General features: G+C 37.7%; 2 protein-coding genes and 2 pseudogenes across 10 annotated transcripts; 2 read left to right on the top strand and 2 right to left on the bottom strand.

Moving 5' to 3' along the window:
- Window positions 1–281: 281 nt before the first annotated feature.
- LOC106384534 lies at window positions 282–1583 on the top strand (annotated as a pseudogene).
- A 604-nt stretch (window positions 1584–2187) lies between these two features.
- On the bottom strand, window positions 2188–3451 carry LOC106384533 (annotated as a pseudogene).
- Window positions 3452–4158: 707 nt separating this feature from the next.
- On the bottom strand, window positions 4159–5647 carry LOC106389592 (ubiquitin-fold modifier-conjugating enzyme 1). Its single transcript, XM_013829895.3, has 3 exons — window positions 5221–5647; window positions 5080–5141; window positions 4159–4503 (listed from the first exon to the last, which is right to left on the bottom strand). Exons 1-3 carry the CDS (start codon window positions 5551–5553, stop codon window positions 4374–4376), a joined length of 525 nt encoding a protein of 174 aa, XP_013685349.1. The 5' UTR covers window positions 5554–5647; the 3' UTR covers window positions 4159–4373.
- A 2092-nt stretch (window positions 5648–7739) lies between these two features.
- LOC106384532 lies at window positions 7740–18843 on the top strand. Of its 9 annotated transcripts, none has more exons than XM_048750863.1 (28): window positions 7740–8121; window positions 8257–8416; window positions 8700–8714; window positions 8802–8894; window positions 9028–9130; window positions 9237–9399; window positions 11115–11289; window positions 11903–12031; window positions 12128–12673; window positions 12748–13386; window positions 13542–13610; window positions 13791–13901; window positions 13969–14211; window positions 14811–14858; window positions 14948–15085; window positions 15371–15526; window positions 15603–15665; window positions 15818–15928; window positions 16027–16110; window positions 16212–16259; window positions 16510–16584; window positions 16746–16841; window positions 17167–17247; window positions 17326–17397; window positions 17896–17940; window positions 18031–18114; window positions 18197–18300; window positions 18391–18843. In XM_048750863.1, the coding sequence occupies exons 1-28, from the start codon at window positions 7916–7918 to the stop codon at window positions 18491–18493; spliced, it is 3960 nt and encodes a 1319-aa protein (XP_048606820.1). In that variant the 5' UTR covers window positions 7740–7915; the 3' UTR covers window positions 18494–18843. The 9 variants fall into 9 exon arrangements, with proteins under 9 accessions (XP_048606820.1, XP_048606819.1, XP_048606825.1 ...); XM_048750862.1 differs by having other exon boundaries at window positions 18396–18843; XM_022699900.2 differs by lacking the exons at window positions 7740–8121; window positions 8257–8416; window positions 8700–8714 and having other exon boundaries at window positions 8778–8894.
- The last annotated feature ends 1953 nt before the right edge of the window (window positions 18844–20796 follow it).

Raw genomic sequence — 20796 nt, forward strand, 5'->3', positions numbered from 1 at the left:
TCTCATCTTCGAAATCTTCCGTCTCTGTCTTTGGCGTCGATTGTGTCGAAATCTCCGAGGGAGATGATGTGAGCTCCCTTTCGTCGTCATCGATTCTGTCTCGGTGTTGTTGGATTCCGTCGAAATCCCTTCGTCGGATCTCTCTCTTCGTCCTCGATTCTCCGGAAATCTCCAACGGAGATGATCTTTGATTCGTTAATTTCTTCGGCGATGTTCTCCTCCAGATTCGTGAATGCAATTACCGTGAAGGTTCTGTTTCTTTTATATTTTTCTTGCCGTGAATTGAATTCGTTTACAAGAACATTATTGGGAGAGATATGGCTGTGTTGGTTGATGGTGGTAGAAAGAGAGATGGTGAGGTTGTTATATGGAATGTGATGATCAACGGTTACATGAGGCTTGGTGATTGTAAAGCTGCGCGGACGTTGTTCGATCAAATGCGTGTGAGAAGCGTTGTTTCTTGGAACACGATGATCTCTGGCTATTGCAAGAACGAGGCTTTCAAAGAGGCTGTGGAGATTTTCTGTGAGATGAGGAGAGTTGATTTGCGTCCTATTTATGTCACTTTGGTTAGTGTTTTGCCCGCGGTTTCGCGGATAGGGTCGTTAGAGTTAGGAGAGTGGTTGCATTCGTATGCAGAGAGTAAGGGAATCGAGATTGATGATGTCCTTGGCTCTGCTTTGATTGATATGTACTCCAAATGCGGAGTTGTGGAGAGAGCAGTTGAGGTGTTCGAGAGGTTACCGAGGAAGAATGTGATTACTTGGAGTGCTATGATAAACGGGTTCGCTATACACGGCCTGGCGAGTGATGCTATTGACTGTTTCTGTAGAATGAGGGAGGTTGGAGTTAAGCCTAGCGATGTTGCGTACATCAATCTCTTGACGGCTTGTAGCCATGCTGGGATGGTAGAAGAAGGGAGGAAGTATTTTAGTGAAATGGTGAATGTGGATGGTTTAGAGCCAATGATTGAACACTACGGGTGTATGGTTGATCTACTGGGTCGCTCTGGTCTTCTCGAAGAGGCTGAGCAGTTTATACACAACATGCATGTAAAACCAGATGACGTGATATGCAAAGCTCTTTTAGGTGCTTGCAGGATGCACGGAAACGTGGAGATGGGGAAACGTGTGGCTAATATTCTGATGGAGATGGTTCCTCAGGACAGTGGAGCTTATGTCGCTCTCTCAAACATGTACGCTTCTCAAGGAAACTGGTCAGAGGTTTCGGAGATGAGGCTGAGGATGAAAGAGATGGATATAAGAAAAGACCCCGGGTGTAGCGCTGGATCGACGTTGATGGTGTGCTTCATGAGTTTCTTGTGGAAGATGATTCTCACCCGAGAGCCAAAGACATCAACTCGAAGCTTGTGGAAATCTCAGAGAAACTGAGACTCATCTCAAAGGTTTATGAGAGGAAGATAACGGTAAGAGACAGGAAACACTTTCACCATTTCCAAGATGGCTCATGCTCGTGTATGGATTATTGGTGAAAGTAAACAGAAGTACTTCATTGTTCATAGTTTATACACATGTTCTGTTATTTCTTTGCTCTCAAAACAATGATAATAATTAGTTTATACACATTGTTCATAGTGCTCTCAAAACAATGATAATAATTAGTTTATACACATTGTTCATAGTTTACACACATGTTCTGTTATTTCTTTGTATTTTTCATATGTTTTTATGTCATTTATATTAAAATTTTTATGTATGCTTTTATTTTAAATCATTCTACTTAAAAAAAAAAAAAATTAAGAACCTCTACGAAATTCTCCCGTTGGAGGAGGAAAAATTAATTAGCACTTAGAAAAGTTCTTAACTAATCAATTCACCTTATTAACCATTAATTTAATCATAAGAACCCATTAGAGGTTCTAATGGATGGAAGTGGTCTAACATCAAATGTCACAAAAGTTAACCTTAAACGGTTAAACCCAAGATATAAAGCCGATCAAAGTAAAAATCAAAACACCAAATCATAAATCCCAAAATGATGTGTATCTTTAATTTTCATATTTTGGGATGTGTATCTTTAATTTTCATATATACATGAGCTTTTTTTTTTCAAATAACTGACGTAATTGTCTAAAGTATTTTTTTAATCTTCAACTGATATAATAAAAAAAAAGGGTAAAATTGCAGGATCATAGATTTGAGTACTAACACTTTGCATGTATCCAAATCAAGCTGATTCGATTCCTATGCGACATAAGCGATTCTGTTTAATTTTAGTAAGATTCACCTTGTGTCCAAACAGATGACGGATGTTGTCAATTTCGTATAAAATCATTGTTGGTCTTTCAAGAGAGAGAGACCCCATGCAATGACTCGAACATCCTGTGGAAGACCCATTGCTGTAGCATCTCGGGTCTGAACATGCCAGAGTTTCCAATCTCTACCCATTTCTCTAGCCCTTCATGGTAGCTGAAAATCTCCATGCTTGGTTCAGTGTATGGGTTGTACTTGAAACGTAGCTTTGACATCCCTAGTCGAGAGAAGAATTCTTGTAATACACCAATGAGATCTCACCCAATGTATGACCACGATCACAGACCAAACCTTCAATCTGATGGAACTCTGCCAGATGGGTTCGGTCAACAGCCTAGTTTCTGAAGACACGGTGCGGTGTATAGAAAAGTACTTGTTGGGAGTGAAAGGTCCCTTTGCGAGTGCATGAAGCATCCTAGAAAGAGCTTTTAAAAAGAAGGTGTCGTGAGAGTCACGAGCAGGGTGGTGCTGCGGCTGGAAAAGTGCATCGAAATTCCAGAAGCTGCTCTCAACAAAGTTATTTGTTGGCATCTCTTCAAACCCCATCTGACAAAATATATGTCTTTGAACTGCTTCCGCACCTTTAGAAGATGCCCAGCATCAAGAGGTTGTCCCTTAGCATTGAAGTTATACTCCTTGAACTCCAACTCTTCCCAGTTTTGTAGATTTTCTCGAGTCAAATCAGTGGGTAAACTCTTCCTTTTGGGAGCATAATTGGGACCTTTCTTTACATCAGAGTAGCCCGTCCATGCCTTTGTGGATATGATGAGTTGCCTGGTTTTGAGAGATTGGAGACTTTCTTTGTCAAGTTCCAGTCCTTGCTGTATTTGTAATAGCATCTCCTTCACTTTATCTTCAACATGTTGAACCGTTCTAGAATCGCCTCCTCCGCCATTTGTGATCAAATCTGTTAGGATTTAAACCTACTTTGTGCTACTATAGAACTTGGAATAAATTTGACACCAAAACCTATCTCTTATTCACTCGTAAAGGAATAATAATGGTTCTTAAGAACAAACTATAAAGATCACAAGACAAAGCAATAAAACACTCTTTCTAATTGTGCTAATTGCTCTTGGTCTTTCTCTCTAATCGGATGAACTTTCCTGTTGTGCAAGCTCTCCTTATATATAGTCACGCTTAGACCCACTCCTCTCTGTAAAAAGGATTATTTCCATTATTCTATTGTCTAAAGTATTATTTTACTCTCTTTTTTTTGTTCATAACTTTTTCGCTGTAAAAGTCAATTGGGCAAAAGTTTTGGAACAGATGATAAGGGATATTTTGGTTGTCATTCAACTTCTTACTACTAGGTTCTTGTTGGGGGTGTCGCAGCTGCAGACTTACCTGAGTGAGATGTGTGCAATCAGTTGTCTTCCTACTTGGATCTTGAGTTCTCAGTCATTTCATCATGTCTGCTGTTTGAGCTAAATGACGCTGAACAAACCTTTGTTTTTCAGGTATCTACTGGATCATCAAATGATGCATCCTACTGAAAAGTACTATCCACTGCGTCCTGAATTTACAGAATCCACCTTCTACATATACCAAGCTACAAAAGGTTTGTGCTTTTGTTTGTTATTGTGTTTACAATCAGTGTTTATTATGTGAAGAACCAGATTTGAGGCAACCTCAGTTGACAATAAATCTCTTTTTCATCTTTGTGTTCCTACTTTTTGCAGTTCCATGGTACCTAGATGTTGGTGAAACAATGGAAATAGAGATTGACGATAGATCTCTATTTCATCTTTGTGTTCCTACTCAGTTGACATTAGATTGTTATTGTTTCACAATCAGTGTTGATTATGTGAAGCACCAGATATGAGGCAACCTCAGTTGACAATAGATCTCAAGTTAGTGTTGGTTTTTTCCTCCCACCAAGAAGAAACAAAGAAGCAACTCCCATACAAAGATTCGTAATAAAATATTCACACCTTGGCTTGAACGAACCAGTTCCAAAGCAAGAAAGAACATCATACATTCTCAAGTTGTAAAAAGTATTTCAAGAAAAAAACATTGCAATAGCTTAAATCATTTCTGAATACAGCTATTAATGATAAACACCTCAATTCTGAGTTTGATAAGAAAGGTTAAAATAGACTAAGATTCGGCAGATGAGGCTGCGTCATCTTTGTGCTTAATCATACCCGAGTCCACAAGAATTGGAATCTCTGCAGCAAGCCATGGAGCGAGCCCCAAACAAAGTGCATGTGCTATACCAAACCTAGGGCTGCATAAACAAAAGAAAAAAAGTCATTCATGAATGCCAAGAACGAGTAATATGCGCATCATATTAATGATATAAATGGATCGCCTAAACGCAAGCTCGGTTAGCTTAGTGTTTAACAAGTTAAAACGAAAACACAGAAAAAATGATGTTATTAGATGCCCACTAATGGATAATAACTTTCATTCTAGACATGCACAAACAACTTAATACTAGGGTCATTAATCAAATGCCAAGAGAAACAGTAATGTGCTAGGATTCGTGATAGAAATGGAATGCATACACTCAAGCTTGATTAGCTTAGACAAGCACAAACAGCTTAATACTAGAGTTTATGCAAGGTAGAAATTAAGAACACAAACTCTGGATAATAACTTTCATTTTAGATCAGCACAAACAGCTTAACACTAGAGTCTTCCGGCCTAATTATTCCAATACAGACACCAACCCAATCTAATTAACATCTTAGGAGTGCTAGATCTTTCATAATCCATCTACACAATCAATGTTAAAACAGACTAAACTGATCTAAAACATTGCATGCTCCTCAAACAATGTCTATAAGCATAATAAAGTTACCAGTTTTTAGCCCAGAGCGGCTTGAAATGCACAGTCAAACAAATCTTCCCACCTCGATACATCTACATAAAAACAATAGAGACACTTTAACACAATTAAGCAAACCAGCACCGATCGCAACCAAAAAAACAAAGCCCAAACCTTTTGAGTTTTGCCGTCAATCTCAGGCAACTCAAGCTCGGGAGCAGTGGCGGGGTAGGTAACAGGGATATCGAATTGGAGATCGAACTCGTACTTGAGGAGGTTGTGAACGTACCAACACTTGCCAGTCCAACGCGTACCTTCGGGATTGGAGGCGGAGATGCGGAACCAGTCGTTGTCGTTGGACTTGTTCATCTGTGTGTATACGATCAGAGATTTGTACTCTTCTTTCAGCCTCTGTTTCCATGCATCGCCGTCTCTTGGCCCCGCCTTTGTCGTCAGGAGAGGGATTCTCGTTAGGGTCGATTTGGTGCTCGGATCCCATCCTTCCATTTTTGATCTCTTGCTCGCTGATTTGGGCGTGAATGTTAAGACTTTTGATCGAATTGTTTTGATTCTGATTCCTTTCTCTTTAGATATTGTGTCGGAAGGAGGAGCACGGGGACCAAACGGGTAAATGTAACCGAACAACAAAACCAAACCGTCTTGAGTTTGGCGGTTTGGTTCGATTCAAAACTGAAAACCGAACCAATCTTTTCAGTTTTCTTTTTTACATTGAACTTTTGATTATTTTATTTCCTTATCTTTTTTTTTTCAAGTTTGATTAAAAATGTTAAAATGATATTTTGAGTAAATGCATCTTTCGTTCGCTATATTTAACTCTAAATAGTATTATAAAATATTTTATGCAATTCACCCATAAAAATTAATATTTTTATACATAGTTAATTTTTTTTTTTTTTAATTTTAGAAGAATACATCAGATAATTTTTTAAAAAATAAAAAAATATATTGAAGATTTCTACTGTCTTTTCAATATATTTTGGGAAGTTTGGTGTTTTAATTTTTTTTTTTATAACATCATACTTTATTTGATCATAAATGTACGTTTACATAATCTTCATGAAGAAGATTTGTTATTGTTAAAGGAACATAATTATGAAAAATAAACGAAATAGCATGAGAACTTGTCTTTGCAAGCTTATCAGCCACCTTGTTTGCTTCTCTTGATACCCAACTAAAACGAACATCTTCAAATCTTCGAGTCCACCATGTGATGTCTCTGATCCAGTTATAACCTGAGAAATACAAAGCCTTATCTCTCAGAATCTGAATGGCTTTCAAACAATCACTCTCCAACACAATATTCCTATATCCTTTCATCCAACAATGTTGAAGTGCCATTAATATAGCCTGTAGTTCCGCATCTAAAGCACTTCCAATCTTTCCACCCACCGCTTGTGCTGCCCCATTATAAACGCCATAATCATCTCTTATTACCCAACCAGCAGTACCATCCCGCTCTGAACTTATGTAAGAACCATCTACATTACATTTCATATATCCTAATGGTGGTAAGACCCATCTTGTTGGAGTCACAAAATCTCTTGCCTGGTGTGATCTTGATGCGTCTATCATATTTTGTACTCCTATACGTTTCCATTCGTTTGCATCATTCTTCGCGTATCTAAGAATAAGATGCCATGCTGTATTTTTCTGTTGAAAGATTAGCCTGTTTCGACTCTTCCATAGTCTCCATAAAATCCATAGTGGTAGATCATTATAATGTTGTAACTAAAAGACAAGCTTGTATTCTCTCCTCCAGTGTTGCATTAGGATTGTCGATCGTAGCATTTGCAATTCCAGAAGCTCTCCAAATTTGTTTAGCATACTCGCAATCAAAGAAAAGATGGGACTCTGTTTCCTCTCTTTGAAAGCATCTTTTACACATCACATCCCTTGTAATGTGTCTCCTCTTGAGATTATTACCAGTAGCTAGACTACGAGATAGTAGTCTCCAAAGAAAACGATGAATTTTCGATGGGATCTTAGTTTTCCACATTTTCTATTTTAATAGTTGATTTCCATTTGTAGGTTGAACCACAGTGTTTCCAGGCAAATGCATTGCCACCCAATAACCTGATTTAACAGTGTAGATACCATCTTGAGTATAGTGCCATCCAACTAGGTCTTGTTGCGCAGCAGGACTGATTTAATTTATCCTTTGGATTTATACTGTGTTTTCCATTTCTACTCTAGTTTCATGAATGTTTGGTATGTAATGTGTTTTGCATGAAGAATTCACAATGGAATAAGAAACGAGGAGATATTAGTCCAGATTTTTCTTGCAATAATATATTAGGAAGATGTACTATGAATGACAAATTCTAATATGTGATGCATGATTGCTCATAGCTGACTGGAATGTCACTCAGACGAACCTACAAGCTCCATTCCGGTAAAGCTGTGCTAAAATTGTGTTACTAGATTGGTTACGTAATGTCATGAGACCAGTTAATCGATAAAGAAATGTGATTTGCGTGAAAATTTGATAATCAAGCGTGATTCAGCTGTGTATTAACGAACGCAAGTGTGCTTAAACTGTTACTAGCTAGAACCAAAAGCAGAATTTGCAATCCAACGGTTTAAACGAGATTGGTTACGTAACATAAACGGCGCTCATTGCAACTTCCCAGACATAAAACGACAGGGTGTGTGCCATCTCGTTTTTTCTTCTTTTTTTTTTCTCGTGTGTGACCGCCTCTCTAAGCCTAATTGCTCTGAGCTCCTCCCGTGTCGCCGAGATTCTTCTTCTTCCTCTTCAACCTTCAAAACCCTAAAAGAGAAAACCACCGCGAGATTCACAGTTATCACCCCCTTTGGCAATTCCGCCACCCCAATCTCCAATTCAGCGATGGCTGCCGCGACAGCCAGGGCGCAGGCGCTCTCTCTCCTCGCCGCTGCCAACAACCACGGCGATTTGGCGGTGAAGCTCTCGTCTCTCAGACAGGTGAAGGAGATATTGCTCTCGCTCGAGCCCTCTCTCTCCGCCGAGATTTTCCCCTATCTCACAGAACTCCACTCGTCTCGTGAAATCCTAGTTCGCAAATCCCTTCTCGAGTGAGTCCTTTACCAATCCTAGCGTTAGATTCTCTCCTTCTCTTACGAACTCGTCAGAAGATTGTTTTTGCGAATTTAATTTTGTAGCGTGTTTAGGGTTCTTCTGTGGTTGATTGAAATAATTTTGGGTGACAGGATCATTGAGGAGGTTGGTTTGAGGATGCTGGATCATTCTTATGCTCTAGTGACTGTCTTGCTAGTCTTAGCAAGGGATGAGGATCCGATTGTTGCAAAGAAAGCTGTTTCTGTTGGCACAGCTTTCTATCGCAGCATCTTGGAGGAGATGGCACTGCAGGTATGCACTCTTTCTCAAGTTGGATATGTTGTCATTCGGATATATTATTTTATATTCTCGTAGTTGCCTTTAAGATTCAGTTAAAAGCCATATTATTTTTCATTTTTCAAAGCTTTGGTTGGTTTTATATTGGTGCTATTTAAGTTTAGCGAAGATAGATGAAGGAAATAGTGAAGATAGTAAAGCAGTGCTAGCTTGGTGATTTTTTTTGTTGTTTGGATTTGTGTATCCCTTTCTCTTACTTTTGTGCTGAATTGGTGTTTATTACTTTATATGTTTGTAGATCTTTGAGGCTTTTGTGAGTGTTCCTGTATATTCACCACAGCGATGGATGTGATTCCCTTTCTCTCTCTCTCACTGATATGTGTTATTATTGATGATACAGTTTCATCATCGTGGTAAAGTTGATCGTTGGGTTGGGGAACTATGGACATGGATGGTTAAGTTCAAAGATGTTGTCTTTTCTACTGCATTGGAGGTATACTGGCTGTGTTTAGCCTAATTTTTTTCTGTCTATTGCGCTCTTGAGAAATGTTTTTTGGTTGAGTATTTGCTCTGCTTCTCTGTCACTTTCTAATTCTAATTTAAGTCCGCTGTTTCTTTCATGATAGCCTGGTAGCGTAGGGGTGAAAGTTTTGGCGCTAAAGTTTATGGAGACGTTTATTTTGCTATTTACTCCTGATGCATCTGATCCTGAGAATTTTTCCAACGAAGGTATGGCGGTCTAATCATGCAGTAGAATCTGGAATAGCGCGATACATGATTCGCTCATTTTGTATTTTTGTTTATGGGCATGTCAACTTTTACTATTCTACTACAGGGAGTAGGCAGATGTTTAACATATCCTGGCTTGCTGGCGGTCACCCCATTCTAAATTCAGCAACGCTTTTGTCTGAAGCAAATAGAACATTTGGTATCTTACAAGATCTCGTACAGTCGGCTGGTCGTTTACCGGGTGCACTGACGGTAGCTGTTGTTAGTTGGTATGTTTCTGTCTGAACACCCGCTATTCTTGTGTATTCGATTTGCTTTATATTCTTCATGGTGTTAGTTTTGCTTGGTAACCTGATAGCTAGATGTAACCTGATAGCTAGATCAAAATGATTGCCCATTGTTTTGCTTGGTAACCTGCATGTTGGTGATAAAACGAACCATGCAGAATGTGTCTTGCTGCACTGATATGTGTTGTTAAGCGTATGATGGGGTGATATTACTAGTATCTTTTGCATAAGTTTGATGTTTGTCTCATGTTTTTGAGAAACAACAATAAGAAATGATCTTCCACTTTTAAGCAGTCTCATAATCAAATAAGCTTTGTTAGACGAATAACACCAGGGGGAATAAACTGCTGTTTTCCATTTTTTATGCGTCTACTAAACTTTTGGCTGAGGGAGATAAAGCATGGAGACAGGTCATATCACCAGTTCAAACCATATGATATAGTTGCAGCTAACTGAATCATAGTCCGGGGGAAAATGGCTCGGTTGAAGCTGCATCAGTTATTGGATACTGACAGTTACCTGGGCATATGGCGCCTGCAATTTTTGGGTACTGTGGAGCTCCAATATACAAGTCATACGGACATCAAACAACGAATAGAATGGTCAGATGGTAGTTAGAAATGCTGTTTCCAAGTAACGCTGAAACGTGGTAGAGGGAAGTTTTTTTTGGTTATGTGAACTGGTTGTATATAATATTACTTATGACTGTGATGTTGGGATATTGAAGATGTATACACTACAATATTACGCACATTATAATTTGGCAATCAGAGATTTCTTTATGCTGAATTCAAGCTTATATTTACTTGCATATTAATATATCATCTCCATATATTTTTGGTGGATATTGATGATGATGGGTTGAATATATTTTCCTGCTTGATCTTATGTCATGTCTTGTTCTTAAGATGGAGATAGAAGTGATCTCGTGGTTGTTGTGTCCTGTGTAGGTGGCATATCTCTAGTCACTTTGAACTATTAAGGTTTCTTTCTGTTTGGGGGCACCGTTAGCTTAACATGGGAAATTATCTATGCTTAGTGTCATTTTTGGCGAACTTTTCAAAACCTAGTAATTACCTAGCAGATGATTGATTTTTGAACTGATATTAACTTTTAATGTCTGGGACTTGTTATCTATGTAAAATAGATTAATGTTAAACTCTGAGAGGAAAGACATTGTTCAGAGATTGATTTTTCATTCGGTTTTACTTGACCTTTTATTGATGAAGATGTCTTAAAGTAAGAAAATGTGAAATAGATCATCCTATTGTAATTGGAGGAAATCTTTAGGATATGGTAGCTTTGAAGAGATTTGTTTATGTTGATATGTTTACAGGACACAATCTCTGATTTCTCAAACTTGATTATGGGATATGTTAAAAGTTTGCCTGAGCAAAGTTTTACTGTTAAGGAGCTTATTTTTGGTGTTGTATGCTGCAGAATCATGAGGAAAGTTTCTCACAGGAATCGTTGCTAGTTAAAGTTATATTTAAACTCTAGTATCTCGTACGTTAGATAATAATTGCATAGGAAGAACCTGAGGGAAGTTTCTTTGACGCAAGTATTATTCTTTTCTTTGCTGAGATGTGCAGTGATCCATTAGGACATGCTTTTAGAAACAAACCTGAACCATTTGCAAATTTGAATATTTCCTGTGTAAGCACTGGTCTCTTATCTGATAGTAGCTTATCTTTCAGTCTTGCGGTGGTAGCGAGGAAGAGGCCTGTCCACTACAACACTGTCCTTTCTGTTCTGCTGGATTTTCACCCAAATCTTGTGACAGTAAAGGGGTGCCATGCTGCAAGCGTTCAGTATTCCATTAGAACTGCCTTACTGGGATTTCTTAGATGTACTTCCTCACCTATGATAGAGGTAGAGCGTTCATACTTTATTGTCTTATTTCTCTCTGCAGTATATCTAGATTTGACTCTTCTATTACTCCTCAGTTCTTCCCTGTTTTTTTGTTCTTTCTGAATATCACTTGAAATCGTTGTGGGTTTGTTTTATTTACCTATCATTTTAGTCTCTGCTGAAATTCAGCTGATCTTGCTTATTATTGATCCGTTCATTAGAGGTTTCTATAGGTCCAGCAGTGTTATAGCTATATAGCAATCTGTCTTGCATATAAAGGCTGGAAACAAAATACCTCTTTTTGGGAATATTCGGTCATATTTCATAGAGCCAAGCTCCCTCATGTCGGATACATTCGTTAATCGTTTCAGGCTTTCTGGTCAAATTATAAACCTTTGATGTTGTTATTTCGTTTGTGTACTCTATGATTGGGCATACCTTTTTGTGTCGCATTTGTTTTCCTTAAGAAAAGGCATGTATTAAGTGGTATTCCATGCAGTGAAGCCTCGTAGTAGGTAGAACAGAGTTGAAAGAAGTGTTTGCTTGATCAAATCATAGAAAGTCTCGTATCTCTGTTTTTTTTTGGGTGATATTTGTTTTGTTACTGAGATAATATTTTTCTCTGAGTTTATAGTCAAGAGACAAGCTTCTTAGAGCGCTTCGAGCAATGAATGCTTCAGATGTTGCTGATCAAGCTGTCCGTCAAGTTGATAAATTGATCAGAAATAATGAGCGCTTTGCACGTGAAAATTGGTCAGGCAAGGTAATACTTTTTATTCTTTCTTTCCTAAGCTTATATGCCTCTACGTCAGCTTTGATCACTGTGACCAGTAACGTCTCATGATGAACCTACTTTCAGAGTAACCAGGCGATTAGTCACCCAAATTCTTGGGATTTGTCAAAGAAACGAAAAATGTCCCAGGGTGAAGATGATACAATCAATGGAGAGGCTGCTCCGAAGCGCTTACGCCATAATACTAACATGCATTTGACTCCGCAAGTTAAAATAAGTGATTCTCCACGTGGACCGGTCTCTATCAATGGCATATCCCCTGCAAACCATCCTTCGGACAGTGAGCCGACTCCAGTGGAACAAATGGTTTCTATGATTGGTGCTTTGCTTGCTGAAGGAGACAGAGGAGCTGCATCATTTGATATTCTCATTTCTCAGCTCCATCCAGATATGCTCGCTGATATTGTAATAACAAGCATGAAACACTTGCCTAGTAGCCCTCCTACATTGACAACTTCACTGGCTACTCCGGCGGATATCGTGGATTCCATGCGTTCCCCAACTCTTCAGCCACAACTTCCTTTTGATCCAACCCTTCCTGCGGGGTTATCAGTTTCCGATGTGCCTAGTTTGAATAGCGCAGTTGCCGACCCTAGACGTGACCCAAGAAGGGTATAAGCTTCCATTTGCCAATTGATTTTATTTTGAATGTTTTTTTTCTCCAAGACTTACACGTAGCTATGCAGGATCCCCGTCGCACGGATCCAAGACGTTTAAATTCATCTGTAGGTGAAGGTAAAGAACCAGTCCCAGTTCAGATGGACATCTCGACCTTACCAGGCTATCCACTTTCGGTTCCTGCTGTCACGGCAGGGGCTAGTAGTTCAGTGCATCTAACAACAAAAGAGCATAGCCAAAACAAGGTGGGGGGAAGTTCAATTATCAGAATAGTTGATCAGCCTGATTGCAGGGAGGATTTGTTTACTGCTCCCGGCGAGTGTGTTTATCCCTCAAAGGGCAAATCATCTTTAGATGTTCCACACTCTCCTTGCAAGGATGATGAAGGGATCAGAGAAACAAAGTTTGCAGGTTCTGAAAGAAAGTGCAGGGATGATCTGGTGTCTATCCCAGATTTTGATCAACATTCGCCTTCAGAATCAGGCCCAGATTTTGATCTACAACCCCCTGTTGCGTCAGACATTACTGCAGAAGAGGAAAGCTATCGAGAGTTGGCATCTGTTCCATCATATGTTGAACTTACCACAGAACAAAGCGAAACTGTTGGAAAGTTGGCTTTAGAAAGGATAATTGAATCAGATAGACATGTCTGCGGGTTTGATTGTAACAAGATACGCATGCCATTGATTGCCCGATTGATTGCTAAAGTGAGCCCCTCTTTGATACTTGTTACTTGTAGTTTTGCCTTCAACTCTAGCTACCATTTCCATCTTTTGGCTTTACCCCTATGGAATCCTTTTAAAAATTCCTCTTTAGTTCTTTAGTTTACAAGCATAAATATTATTTATGATACCATTTCCAGATCGATGCTGGCAATGATGTTGCAGCCATACTAAGAGAGCATATTAGTGTGGATCATCGGGAATTCAAGGTACGTATTTGACTGCAGTGTTCATTAAACTCAGCCGTCATTCTATTATTTTGTTTTGGATTTTGAATCTCTTTTCCCATATCCGAGAATGTATTGGCTGTCATAATCATTGTAGCCAATAGCCGATAGTCTACCATATGTCTAGACGAAACCCTAATCTGTTTGCTTCTTTGTTTCTAGGGGCATGAACTTGTTTTACATATTTTGTACCATCTGCATTCTATGGCGAATCTGGACACAGATGAAACCTCTTCCTATGCTGCTGTGTATGAAAATTTTCTCATAACAGTGGTGAGCATTTATTCAACTTCTTCCATTTCTTGTTTCTGAATTTTGCTTATTAAGGTGCTTGCTGTAGGCAAGATCATTTCTGGATGCTCTTCCTGCTTCCGACAAGTCTTTCAGCAGACTTTTTGGAGAAGCTCCACATCTACCTGATTCTGCCATAAAGCTACTGGATGAACTCTGCTCCACTCGTCATGAACGAACTGGAAGAGAAATCAGTGATAGTGAGCGTGTTACCCAAGGGCTTGGTGCGGTTTGGAGCTTAATTCTAGTGCGTCCAAATGAGCGAAAAGCATTCTTAGCCATAGCATTGAATGTAAGAATCGGTAGCCAGACTTTCTTATTTTTATTTCTTACAAACCTTGTCACAAACCTTGTCACACTGGTGTGTTATTTTATAGTCTCAGTGATGGAGAATACGGGAATTCAGATAATTTAGGGTTTAAAGTGACTAGTTTCCTTCCTCAGAACTTGAATCTCTACATATTGCCTGTAAAATTTCCAATTGAAGCCTCCTGTTGACTAGTCCACGAAACAGTTGCAGCATATTAGATCCGTTGCTTGAAATTGGTCAAGTTAATCTGTTTACTGCAGTGAGGATTTTCCAGCTCTATCTATCTTAGTTACCACTTAGAAGTCCTTTGGCTTGTTATAAGTTTTTTTTTCCAACAGAGCATGAACTGAAATTTGCCATGTATACTGATTACATTATGAAGTTCTGAAACTTTTAACATTGCAATAATTATGAAGAATGTTGAGAAAGTTGCAATTACATAAGCATTGTGTTCTGATCTCTATGCCCCCGAAAGGAATGTTGTGCTTGAGATTTTCTTTTTATCTTCATACTTATTCATGGTCATATGGTCCTATTGATTTTCCATGTTTCTCACGCATGTCTAAATCCTGTTATGGCAGTGTTCTGTTCATTCCGAAGAAGACATCCGTGCAAAAGCTATTCGACTTGTAAGGAAATTGGTCCCAGATAACAATATGGTTCTTATTTTCTGCTGGTACAGTAATTCCTATTTGTATTTTCTCAAATGCATGCACAGGTCACGAACAAACTGTATCACCTTACATACATTTCAGAGCATGTTGAGAAATTTGCAACAGATATGTTGCTGACTGCTGTGAATTCTGAGGCAGATCTCTCACAGACTGGTTTTATTGCAGAAGGAATTAAAACAGAGGTAACAGCGTAGTCTAATCTGGTAGCTGAGTGTCATTGTTGGAAAGGAAGTAAAGATCCAAAAGCCATTTATAATTCTCTTGAGGGCGTTTAGCTTAGTTCTTTGAATTACATATAAAAAGGCTTATCTCTTAGAACTTAATAGATGCCAGCTACTCTTTGTGCATGTTCTTGTAAGGCTCTAAATTTTCCCTTGTGGGGATTGCCTAGTCGTTGAAATGGACATGCTCTAGTTTTCCAAACCTTGACTATTTTTGTGGGTTGATTTGCTTACACTGATTTTCAGGCTAAAAGTCAGATAACTTCGACAATCGACTCTCCATCTTCTAGAACCTCCGATACTCACTCTCAGCAGGATCTACAAACTTCTCGTGATGTTTCTGTTTTATCATTTGCTGAAGCTCAGAGACTTATTTCTCTGTTCTTTGCTCTATGTAAAAAGGTTTGCTCCTGAATCTCAAAATCTTCTTTTCGTAGTATTTCCATTGTTCTGAGAGAAATACTGTGATTTTTTCCAGAAACCTAGTCTCCTACGACTTGTCTTTGAAGTTTACGGGAAAGCTCCAAAAACAGTAATCCAGGTGAGTTAGCCTCCCTCCCTTATAAATGCTCACGCCACTTATGTGAGTCACGTGTGGCATGGTACAGAAAAATTATCTGAGTTGTAGTGGGAGTAAAACAGATTCACAAACACCAAACTGACTTATATTGGTAACTTTCCGAAATTGTTCAGGCTTTTCATCGACATATACCTATCTTGATACGAGAATTAGGTTCATCTTATAAGGAACTGCTCCATATAATATCTGATCCTCCTAAGGGAAGTGAAAATTTATTGACATTGGTAAGTAGCTTCGGTGTATTCCTGTAATAAATCCACGTTGGCGTCAAAATATTTTCTAATTTTGAATCATGCTCCCTGTTTGTTTTTTTTAATGTCAGGTGTTGCAAATATTGACACAAGAAGTGGCACCTTCGTCGGATTTGATTGCTACCGTAAAGCATCTATATGACACTAAGCTAAAGGTTTGATTTGTTGTGAAGAGCTCTCTCGTATATTTTTTCTTCTGCGTATATATTTATGAAAATCAAGATTGCAAAGCCTTACAAAAAGTTGTGTTCTGCAGGATGTTTCAATTCTTATTCCGTTGCTTTCTTCACTCACTAAAGACGAGGTAATTTTCTACATTCTTTCCATGGATTCTACTCTTTCCATTTTGCACTACTTTTTCAATGAAGGAAGATGAAGACTTGCAGTTTTTCTTTTTCTTTTACACCCTGTTAATATACCTATTTGAAAATGTGGAAATAATTAAGAACTAGTAACCATGGAATAATTCTGAAAATGTTCTGGTCCTTTAAATGGCTCATCAGTGGTAGCAATTCATTACCTCTTATGATAGTCATTCTTTTTGAATGTAACAGGTTTTGCCTATCTTTCCGCCACTTCTTAATCTTTCACCTGAGAAGTTCCAACTTGCACTAGGTCATATATTACAGGTATCTACATATTCTCGTGGTTCATCGTCTAATTGTTACCTTATATATGTTAGAAAAATGTTGCATATAACTTTTTTTGGGGAAGTGTTACTCTCTCTGACGGTTTTATATACTTTCTTCCGTTATAACAACTTGTCAGATCCTTTTTGCTATATCTATAGGGTTCTGCTCACACAGGTCCGGCCCTTACACCTGCCGAGGTACTGATTGCTATCCACGAGGTTGTTCCTGAGAAGGGTGGGCCACCACTGAAAAAGGTATTTATTTCCTGCTGGTGGCGTGAAACAACCCCTCCATGATTATATCAAATGCCCTTTTTGTGATTTCCTGCTATTTCCATGCAAGCTGTTTATGCTAAGCTGGATGATGAATTCTCATGTCATATGATGCCATAGGAGGCTAGAAAACTAGTGGCAGCAAGAACTGAGTAGTTAGATGTCAGGCTTGAATCTTGATATAGACCCTGATTAATCTGTTTGCCAGTGGACCTTTTATGAAATTTTGCAAGTGTGGTAGCTGTTTTCTCTACTCTCTCTCTCACGCTTAATAATAGAGTCTCATTTGGCTGTGGGTTGTTTTCAGATAACAGATGCATGTTCAGCTTGCTTTGAACAACGCACTGTTTTCACGCAGCAAGTCTTAGCAAAGGCTCTCGGTCAGATGGTATGTCAAAAGCAAACATATCTTTGAAAAGAACTACTGGTTTAGATATTCACATCTGTGATACTTTTTTGGTTTCAGGTTGATCGAACACCTCTTCCTTTACTCTTCATGAGAACAGTAATTCAGGCAATCGATGCTTTCCCAACACTGGTAAGTGTCGTACTGGGTAGAGTAAAAAACAAAGTAGCGTAAAACCCCAAAACTCTTTCTTAAAACTGAAACAAAGTAACAGATATAGAATTTCAAAAAAAAAAACAACCCAAGAGAACTGCGTTCATACTACGTTCTTTCCCTCGCCCAACCCTACAAACCCTCCAAAGCTTTATCTTGTTTAGATGGGTCTCACTTATGAGACTCACTGTCCACATTTATAATATAACGTACAAGTACACTCTAGGAAAAGGAAAAATATAAATTCTAAGTAAATTCGTAAATCAAAATATAGAAATATGACGATTATCTGAATATCTTTGGCTACTTTCAAGAGGATTATCATGTAGCTAGCAAGTTTATTTGGTATGAGGAAAAAAAATTCTACAAACAAGGCAACTATGAGGTTAACTAGGAATATGCAACACAATTGGTTTCTCTCAAGTCTTATAGGTTAAAATCCGAATTAAAGAATTTCAGATTTTTTTTTTTGTCCAGGTTGACGTTGTCATGGAAATCCTTTCCAAGTTAGTGAATAGGCAGGTGAGTAAATTTTAAGCTCAAATAAAAGTATCAGCTTTGAGATATATTTTCCCTCTAGTATTGTTATGATGGAATGTATTTTGGATGCAGATCTGGAGACTGCCAAAACTGTGGCCTGGCTTCTTGAAATGTGTGTCTCAGACACAGCCACATTCATTCCCTGTCTTGTTGGAGGTACAAGAAACGTAATAGAAGAATATACGAGTTAAGTATATGTACAGGAGTTCTAAACGACTCTTTGGTATCGTTTTTGCAGTTGCCAATGCCTCAACTCGAAAGTATCATGAAGAAGTTTCCTGATCTAAGACCTTCTCTTGCTACTTATGCGAATCAGCCAACTATCAGAGCTTCTCTACCAAAGTACGTCCTCCCGAAAATCAAACAGACACTTCGTTATGCAGAGTCTTTTAAGTAATGTCAGATACTAAATCTTGATGCATGTTTTACCAGTCCAGCTCTTTCAGTTCTTGGGCTTGAAAATGGGCAAGATTCACGTTCGCAAATGCACCCTTCAGATGCAGCTTCTTCTATTCATGGGGCAGCCTTAACGTGACCCCTCTCTGGAAGAAAAGTCGAAGTGGTTGAAGGAGACAAATCACAGATACTGAAAGCTTGTTGTCAATTGGCTCAACAACCTCGCCTTCTAAAAGGATCAGTATGGTAGGCCAGCGTGTATGTGTGGTCTTTCATATTTTTCTTATTTGTGGCCCCTTTTTTGTGTGAATATTCTTATAAGAACTGTACCGTGGCAATGAGAAGGGGGTCCCTTGTAATGGATGTAGGATCGCTTCAACTTTTAGAAGATAGAGAATTCAAAAAGTTTAGAATATGCGTTATATAATTTGTAAAAAAGTATATTTAAAAATAACAACCAATAACCCTAAAACATCTATCTTTTGAGCAGTTTAAAAGTTCTGTCAAGAGATTCATAGTTTATTTCCTTCCACATTACAACCACAGGCAATGCAATTTTACTAGAACATAATTATTTACTCAGAAATTAAAAATTTGGTAGAAGCGAATACACTTGGGACAAAAATCTCATATGAACCAAATGGCCAAAAAATAATCTCTCACCACCAAAATTATTCTATGTGGATCAAATATGTGTAAATGACGTTTTTGCCATTAATGATGAGTCAATATGAACCCTTTGATCAAATCATTTCTGTTTTAATGAGAGCCATTGGATCATGAGAGGAAAGAATGGATGAAATATTACAAAATTGCCATTAATGAAACTTAATCATGAGCCGTCGGATTTTCTCATCATGTTTTAATTTTGGCCATCGATTTCACTCATCTCTCTTTCACTCTCATTCTATTTCCTTATCTCAACCACGTGATCAACTCACAACCACACAATTTTCGTTATTTCATTCGCATTCGACTGGGTACAACCAGTATAACTCTTACAACTAAACATGTTAAAAAATTGAATAACTAGTATATAAATGTTATAATTTATGTATCATATGTAGTTACTATAATTAACACGACTAATAAATCATGGTTTACATATGAAATAAACAAGAAAATATCGTAATTGGTATCTGAAGACAAAATTTCATCTATTTTATTTGAGACTTTTCATATTTTTGTTAAATTATTACATTACACTATTAATTTTACATTATATATTTTTTACTTTTAAGGTTTGTTAACTATATTAGCTATATTATTATGATAAACAAATATCAAACATATTTTTACAATGTTATGATGTGAAAATATTGGTAAAATCCTAAAACTAGACATATAAACAATTGATATATATCTTTATTATATATTAGACGAGTATTACTGGTACAACTAGTACAACTTTGACATTTTAGAAATTAATAAAATCAATTTGGTATTCCATATGAGAAAACAATCAAATATCACAATTAGTATGTACTCAAAAAGTTTCTCTTCATTTATTTGTAGTTTTGGAATTATTTTTTTGAAAATTATTGCACAATTCCATAAGTTTACATGATCTACCTTATACTTTTAAGGTTTGCTAACTTGTTTGTCCACATAATTTTTTGAAAACATACATGAAATATATTTTTACAAAATTGTTTATTTCATTGTAACCGGGCACAGACATGTAAACATAAATAAGTGGTACAACTGAAGTAACTTTATTTATTATGTGGTACAATTAATATTTTTCAATTTCACAGCTAATGTACAACTATGCACAAACGGATATAACTGAAAAACTAGTACAACTATGTTATAGCCGGTATAACTAACAAACTGGTACAACTACTTGGTATTTTATTTAGTATTGTTTTAAATGTGCATCACGTTTTAAATGTGTATCATGTTTTAAGCATTGTGGTTTTACACTAGTGTCGAGTATTGACTAAAATACCTGTAAATTTAAACTAAAAAAATTCATAAGAAAAAGGATCTTCGGGTTAATTTGGTGATTTATAGGGCTCACTACCGGGCTGAGATGGTGCATCCGTTGACGGTTTCGGGAAAAGACCACATTGAGAGTCCGGTTGAGATGCTATTTCTCTTTCGCAATTCCAAGCTCGCTTGGTTGGATTTGACAAGGACACACCCTTCTTCTTCTTTTTTTGTCCGTCGCCGGTGAGTCGCTCTTATTCGTAGTCAGCGCTCTCACCTTCTTCTTTCCGGTGAATTGCATTATAGAGCCATAGTTGAAGAATTTTCTGGCTCCGCATCTAGTTTTGTGGTCTCGAGAGAAAAAGATGAAGATGATTTTTCTCGAAAAATAGTAAAACTAGTATAACTAGTACAACATGTAAACGTATCAATATCCAAATCAAATATTATTAAAAATATACTATTCATATATTTGACACATGCAGTCGGAGGAGATTAGACCAATATGTC

The sequence above is a fragment of the Brassica napus genome, chromosome C3, assembly GCF_020379485.1.
Source record: "Brassica napus cultivar Da-Ae chromosome C3, Da-Ae, whole genome shotgun sequence".
Taxonomy (NCBI): Eukaryota; Viridiplantae; Streptophyta; class Magnoliopsida; order Brassicales; family Brassicaceae; genus Brassica; species Brassica napus.